The sequence below is a fragment of the Arvicola amphibius genome, unplaced genomic scaffold (assembly GCF_903992535.2).
Source record: "Arvicola amphibius unplaced genomic scaffold, mArvAmp1.2, whole genome shotgun sequence".
Taxonomy (NCBI): Eukaryota; Metazoa; Chordata; class Mammalia; order Rodentia; family Cricetidae; genus Arvicola; species Arvicola amphibius.
This window is the reverse complement of record NW_024582325.1, coordinates 145,687-153,647: the sequence shown is the minus strand read 5'-3', so window position 1 is coordinate 153,647 and position 7,961 is coordinate 145,687. Positions and strand designations below refer to the sequence as shown.

General features: G+C 38.1%; 1 protein-coding gene across 1 annotated transcript; it reads right to left on the bottom strand.

The window, feature by feature from the left end:
* Positions 1–828: 828 nt before the first annotated feature.
* LOC119805859 (tripartite motif-containing protein 43B-like) lies at positions 829–6,493 on the bottom strand. The gene is made up of 6 exons (XM_038317636.1): positions 6,083–6,493; positions 5,437–5,532; positions 3,922–4,152; positions 3,111–3,133; positions 2,606–2,700; positions 829–1,328 (listed from the first exon to the last, which is right to left on the bottom strand). The coding sequence occupies exons 1-6, from the start codon at positions 6,491–6,493 to the stop codon at positions 829–831; spliced, it is 1,356 nt and encodes a 451-aa protein (XP_038173564.1).
* Between the last annotated feature and the right edge of the window lie 1,468 nt (positions 6,494–7,961).

Sequence of the window (7,961 nt, the reverse complement as noted above, 5' to 3'; positions counted from 1 at the left end):
TATTGCTATGATAAACCACCTTGTCAAGGCAAACATTGCAGGGATTATTTGGTTTACACTACCATATCACTGTGCATCATCAAAGAAAGTCAGGACCAGAACTCACATAGGACAGGAACATGCAGGAAAGAACTAAAGCACAAGTGATGGAGTGATCCTTATTACTGGCTTGCACACTATGGATGCTCAGTCTGCTTTCCTATAGAACCCAGAATCCCCATCCCAGGGAAAACCCTGACAACAATCGTCTGCTCCCTTTCTCATCAATAACTAGGCTTGCACACAGCTAGTTGTTATGGGGGCATTTTCTCAATGGGGTTCCCTTCTATCACATGACTGTAACCTGTTTCAAATTGGAATAAAAATAACCAGCTCATCTGTGTTCCTGCTTGGCACCAATAAGATAGTAAAATGTTACATAGCATGCGTACATGATTGTATATATGTATACATACATATAGAGTTGATATTTTATAATGTTAGAATTCGACTGAGGGTCTTGCACATACTAAAAAAGGGCTCTAGCACTGATCTCAAGTCTTAGTCCTAATGAATAATTCTGACAACTTTGCAAAAACAAACAGATACACAAGACAAGACCACTATGGAAGGAAGTGTATAACATGAGGTCCTGCTTTTTGGGGTTTCTGTCCTGCCCAGTCCCCCAGCCATTGAAGTGTTCTTTGTGGAATTTGGAGACAACAGATGAAAATACAATGTAGTCAACCCTCTTTTTCACTTAATAGTATTTTAATATTTAATACAATAAAACTGATAACATTACAGTAGGAAATATTTTTAAAACAAGAAATACTGGATTACAACTGCCTATGGTATTATGTGACCGTAGGAGAAGAAAGGCCAGACACTGTGCTTAAAAGTCTTATGAGGATATTTGTATATGAGGGAACTCTTGGCAATATTCAGGAAACTTAAACATCTAGCGTCACAATCAAGGAACACGCCAACCCTGCCCAGTGGCTTCTCTAGATAGTGATGGATCACTGGGTTAGTGGTGAGGAGACTGTAATGACTACCCTCCTTCACACAGAAAAGAAGGAATGCACCCTTAGTCTCAATTGCTTTGTTTCTACTCATTAGCCAGGAATTGGTACAGACTCTGACAGCCCAGTCCCAAGAGTCCTTCAAATCTACATCCCAGTAATATTTCCCTGAGATGAAGCTCTGTGATCCCCAGGAGGCCAAATAGCATCCAGAAGGTTCCACGGATGTATTCTGATGGTGAGGTCTGAAACTGGCTCTTCTCATGACATTAAATAGGTTCTTCTTGAGACAGAATATGAATAGCTTTTCAAAGAAAATGTGCACTGTGGAGAGAATAAACATTTTAGTTAAAATGACCATTTGTATTTCTGAGGTGACAGAGGTCCTGTGAATCTTCTTGGTTTTCAAAAACTGGCTTGGATTAAAGGTTAAATTCATCAAAGACAAGAATTAGTGCAAGAAACACTGGTAGCATGATGAAAAGCTTTATGAAACATTTTGCAGATGCTGTAGATGAGGGAGCTTCAGTCTACCTCTGACAGGTGACTTTTAGTTATACCCGACAAAGGGAAGATGTGTGTATTGCAGTGAGGGCCACAGCAAAGGCTGTACTCCTTGGTCTACATTAAAAGATATTCCTAAGATGTGGGCAATTGTTGCTTTCATATTGGTGTTGGTATTTCCATGTAATTAATCACATTTATACTAAAGAAGGAGCTAAATATACTTTAGAAGTAAATCCCTGTTACTAATTGACCTCCTTTAACCTCTGGTTCCTCTTATACTCTTTCCCTGTGAGGTTGAAATTAACTTTTTGTTGTTGTTTGTTTTTCAAGACAGGGTTTCTCTGTAGCCTTGGAGCCTGTCCTGGAACTAGCTCTTGTAGACCAGGCTGGCCTCGAACTCAGAGATCTGCCTGCCTCTGCCTCCCGAGTGCTGGGATTAAAAGTTTATACCATCACCACCCAGCTGAGGTTGACTTTTAGATATACAAGGGTGATTTAGAAACTGCCTCATGCCCTATCAACTAGTTTTATATTCATTGCTCATGATATGTGGCTTTATCTGTTTCGTTATTTTATGATTTTTCTTTTTCAGTTACTTTTGAGACAGGGTATTACTATTTAAACTTGACTGATATGGAACTCACTATGTTGACAAAACGGTCCTCAAAGTCACTGGCACTCCTCTCTCTCCATGATATTGATGGGATTACTACCATGCACAACTATATCTTGTGCATTTTTAATCTGTGAATCATAATGTAATATAAGAAATCAATTGCTAAAATGTATAAAGGAACATAATCACATATCTCCACCAGTGGGTGCTCTTAATTTGAATTAGACTGTCCTCAATTAATTAATCATTCCTTATTCCTCAATTAAAAACTGATACTCTCTATACAGTTAGTATCACACACAACCTGATACACTGGTATTCATTTTTGTTTCTTTTTTTGTAAGATAACCAAGTAACTAAGAAGATTACAATATGACTAAATGAGACATATTTCTCAGGTGTTAAAATATTTGTGTTTGCAAATGTTAGCACACTGTGTAAGGGCACCTGTCCTATTTCCATCATTGCTCACACTCACCTTTGAAGGAGTTGAATCGTTCAGTGAGTCCAGTCATGGGGAGAGCAGAGAGTTCTGGTTTCATACCCTGGGGAATGCTCAACTGCATTGACTCACTCCTGCAAGGACAAGAAAATATTGATTTGCCTGATGCTAAAGATATCATCACAGTTGATTAGGAAAAAAAACTCACTCCAGCTTCAGCCAAATGGCTCTTGGGTCAATTCCCTTGCCACACAAGCCTGACAACATGAGTTCAATCCCTGGAACCCATTGTGGAAGGAAAAATGTCTTTCTCCTGAAAGTTGTCCTCTGACCTCCACACATGTGCACTGCTACTTGTGCATGAACATGAACACACATACACTCCACATGAATATGACAGATAATAGTTAAACATCAATAACACGTCATACTCAAAGAATAGAATACTCTCTATAAAATATATATGCACTTTTCTAAGTCTGCTTAACCAATTTTATAGCAATTTCAGGGAATCCTGGTTTGCACCAATGGCTAAACTCACCATCTGAATATGTCATCCAAACCCTGCAAAGGAAGCAAGATAAATTTAGAATCCTGAATTTTGTTTATAAAATTCATATAAAAGGCAGGCAAATAGCCTGTCTAAACTTAAAATTTATATTTAATTAGCAGGGTAATGCCAACAAGCAGATTAGCACAATTCTAAATCTTGATGAAGTAAGGCTGTGAGAGTAAATTATGAGAATATCAGGGTACTGATTATACATTGATTTTGAAACCCCAGCTGTCTGCAAAAGGTAACATTCACTGATCTGAATAAAAGAGCACAGAGGGATACTTTAACTAAGGGTACTTCAAATGTATGACCTCTCCCATGCATGCTGCTTCATGCCTCTAATTATAGAATTGCCAGGATAAAGACCCTAAGATTATTGTGAATTGTAGGTGATCATGATCCATAGACTAGAACCCTACCTCAAAATCCCATCCTCCTAAAGATCTCTCAAAAGTACAATATTCAAAAAGAAGAAATTAAGTAATACCGTTCTTTGAAATTGTGTACAATATTTAAGTAGAGGCTATAGAGTGTAAGAAATGGCAACACTGAATCTCGGCTTTCAGAGAGGCAATTTACAAAATCAAAAATTAGGACATATTTCTTGAGGAATCTACTAACACAATTTTTATTAAAAATATCTTGTTCTGGCAAGATTTTTACAGAATTTAATTTCTCCAGATTATTACTGGAAAAGGACCCCTAAAATAAATGCAGGAAATGTTAAAAATAATCTTAGTATAACAATCCAGTGTCTAAGACAATAAATCCTTTGTCTGCACTCCTCCCTGCTTACCTGCAGCAGTACCACATATGGCTCCTGGGACATTGCCATGAGATCCTGATGCATTTCTCTTAGTTGTTTGCTCTTTTGGATCATCATGTCTTTACTTTCTCTGAGTTTCTCTACAACACAATCGCCTTCATTTTTCATGTGCGCAATGTGTTCCTCTTCCTCTTCACAGAGGACTGCATGCCATTTCCTATACTCCATCCTGATCATGTCTTCCCTCATAGACAGGTAGTTCTGAAGAAAACAGGACATTGTCAATGATATTTATAAAATATTGCATCCTCCTCCATTGCATCATTCTAGGCTTAAATTTGACAAAGACACCTATTGCTGTGTTACATAAACAATGATGGACTTGTCAGAAATGGAAATTCCTTGGTTTCATTTGTTTCCTAGGTGATACAGTCTTTCAAATTTCCTTCTTAATGAAAATGTCTACTGTATACTATGGGGTCTGTAGGCTGAAGATGAATGCCCCAAAGTTACAGAACTTTGGGTGACTGTAAAGGTAGCATGATGTCTCTGTCAATTCTAGAGTTTTGGAAATTGTTTACAATGCACTTCCTGTTAACTTAAGTAATACTATAGCCATCTGGGATCTTGGATGGACTTGAAGAATAGATAGTTATAATTATAATTTTCCTTAGTTATGATAAATGTAAAGTAGATATGAATATTGTAACTGTAATTCATACTTTATACCTATTTTGTTACATGTAATTTTACTACGTTAAAGCTAAAACCTTCCTTTTATTTAGACAGAAAAGGGGAGGTATGTGGGATTCCCCTCTGATGCTGTGAAAGTATTTTGTTACGATTAGTTAATAAAGAAGCTTCTTTGGGCCTATGGCAGAGCAGATTGAAGCAAGGTGGGAGTTCCAAGCAGAGATAAAGGAGAAAGTAGCCAGACTCAAGATGCCATGTAGCCACCAAAGGAGAGAAACACGAGCCACCAGCCAGAACCTTACCAGTAAAATACGAGCTTCATGGTAATACACAAATAATAGGTATTGGTTAATTTAAGATGTAAGAGTTACTTAATAAGACGCCTGAGCTAATAGGCTGAGCAGTGTTTTAATTAGCATAGTTTCAGCGTGATTATTTTGGTTTTGGTTAACCAGGAAAGAACAAGCAGCCTCCATCAATACTAAGGCAATGAAGCCCTAAACATTTTCACCTATACAGAAAAACAGGGCTACCTGAAGAAATGGTATTGATTGATAATTTATATGTTCAGGAAATGTGAAACTCTGCATGCATTAATTAGAATACATGGTGTAGTCCTAGAGTCTAATGCAGTACGCTGAACTGTGAGCAACTGACTCATTTGTTTCAGACACTTTTTCCATACAGCCAGGCCATCTTTCCACATGCAGAGCTCTGTTTCACAGCCAGAATTCAAGGCCATCATTACATGTTTTCCTAGTATCATATCCCATGCCTTATACCTAAATCTTGAATGACGATTTGGCAAAGTAAGTATCTTGTACAGATTTCCAGCATAAATCTCATACTCACTATAAACAAAATTTTGATTCTGCTCTCTGCCTCTAGATTCTCTTGAATTTCTTGGATCTGCTCCCACAAAGATGTCATTTGCTTTAGAAGTCTTTCCTGTAAGAAACAATGAATATCAGCTTTTAATAAACAGTAATGATGGGCAGATTTTCGAACATTAAATAAAATAACTTTATCAATAAAAGAAGGATCACAATGTTCCTTTTTTAACTTAGGTAACTTTGAATTTTAGATTTAAGACACATAAATAGAATGTGGCATATCCCTTAGTTCGGGTAAAGTGATAAATAATTATGAGTAATATCTGGGTAATTTACATAACATTGGGTTTCCCACAGGCTTCTCTATAACTGACTCCACTGTATTTTCTAATATAACCTCCAGTCATAGACACTTTTTAAAGATATGAATAGAGCATTTCACTTTCCAATGACCTGGAAATAATGTGTAATAAAACACAACTGATCTTACACCCACGGGTCTCCCAAGGAGTGTTTACATTTATAGTCACTCTTTCTTCACTAGCTGCTAATAAAGGGCCACCATTCAGAAAGGAGTGGATTCCTCATCATCAGGACCAGCATCTTCCTGTTGTCCACTGAGCCTCACTCTCCAGGTTTCATGTTCTCTCAGAAACATCACTCACCATTTGATCCTCAGCAGCTGCTTCAATAGGACAGTGATTGTGACCTCTGTGCTCATGGGAGTCAGAGCAGAGCTGACAGAGGTAGATCCTGTTCTCCATACAGAAGATCCCCTTGGTCTCCTTGTGGGTCACACACTGATGCTCCTCAGAGCTCAGGTACTTCATGAGGTTGGCTTTTCTGGCAATGGACACCAGCTTCTTCATAACAATGTTGGTTCTGAAATCCTTCTGCTGGGATGGTTCCCTACACATAGGGCATTGGACAGGGAGCTGGCTGTCTTCCCAGGAAAGGCAGAGGCAGGCTCGACAGAAGCTGTGGCCACAGCTTACGGTGACTGGGTCTGTAAGGTAGCTCAGGCAGATGAAGCAGGTGAGTTCTTCCTGGAAGGCTTGTGAGAGGTCTGACTCCATTTTGCTGAAGGAAGAAAATCAGAATTACTATTATAAGACCAAGAAAAGGAAGAAAAACTTCACAAAATCTGATTCAAGTGGTAATTCTGTTATGTCTAAAACAAAACATTCTTCAGTATTTAGTGGACAAAAATTTAAATAAGCATAGGATTGCAGTTACTGATTTTTTTCTTATTCACTCTTCTTTCCATGAATACAGATTGGTATGATGAGTTCTGTGCCCTACAATCTGCATCTTTTTCAGAGACTCCATTGAAATTAAGAACTGTGTTCAAGGTCTGAAACAGGCTCTCTCAGTGCTTATGAATAAATTTACACTGGAGTGATCAAGGTACTTCAAGTACACAAGTTGGTCTTTTACTACAGACCTATTTGGTTTAACTCTTCCCTCTTTGGTTGTCTATTCAAGAGAACAATCTCCAAATAACAGGATCCCTAGTAAATGTTTTGCTTTCTGATTTTAGCATCTTCTTACTTAACATCCCATTGTCCCTTCCCTTAACACATGAAGGCAACCTTAGTTACTTGTCTTCTTTCTGCTGCAAATGCCTAAAAGAATAAGAATTTATGTTGATTCATAATTCAAGAAATTATGGTGGCACAAGCTTGAGTTAGCTGGTCTCATGGTCTCCAAAATAAAGAAGCAAAAAGCAAGGAATTCTTGTTGATCAGCTCCTTCTCCATTTTTTCCTTTGGTTTGAGACCTCAGACCTGCAATCTCTACACTTGGCAGGGAGAGAAAGGCTGATCTCTGCGAGTTCAATTTGTGGTGGTACACGCCTTTAATCCCAGCTCTTGGGAGGCAAAGGCAGGCAGATCTCTGTGTGTCAAGGACAGCCTGATCTACAGAGTGAGTTCCAGGATAGCCAAAGATACACAGAGAAACCCTGTCTCAATAAAGCCAAAAATTAAAATAGAATTTAAACTAAAATCACATAAAGAAGGAAACACACAGACAATCTGGATACTGTATGTTATTGTGTTCCCTTTGAATTGTTTGAATGCCAAAGAAGGAGCAACAGCTGCTAAAAAAAACATTTGATTATAAATGTTGCTGGATTAATCCAACATACATATTTTGAAAATGCTTTGACTTCAAAATTTATGTCAAAAGATATGTTACTTTGGAGAATAGATTTTGTTTTTGTTTCCACAGGAAATGAGAGGACGTGGATTCATTCTGGGTTAAGAAAACTCAGGTTTCATCAGGAAGAGCACGTGAGAAATCTCCATAGGAGCAGATGGCCCAGAAGATCCAATGTTTCAGAGGACCTCTGTTGGAGTTTCCTCTGAGTTCTACACCCAGAACAGTTCCAAGACTGCTAGCTGAGATAATCAAGCCTCACAGAATTTTTCAGTCAGGACTTGACCATAATTCCAAATATCTTTAGGTCCTGTAAGATTATCAACACCCCCAATCAGCAGGATGTATTCTGGAAAACTAAGCCTGCATTCCCAAAATATGGTT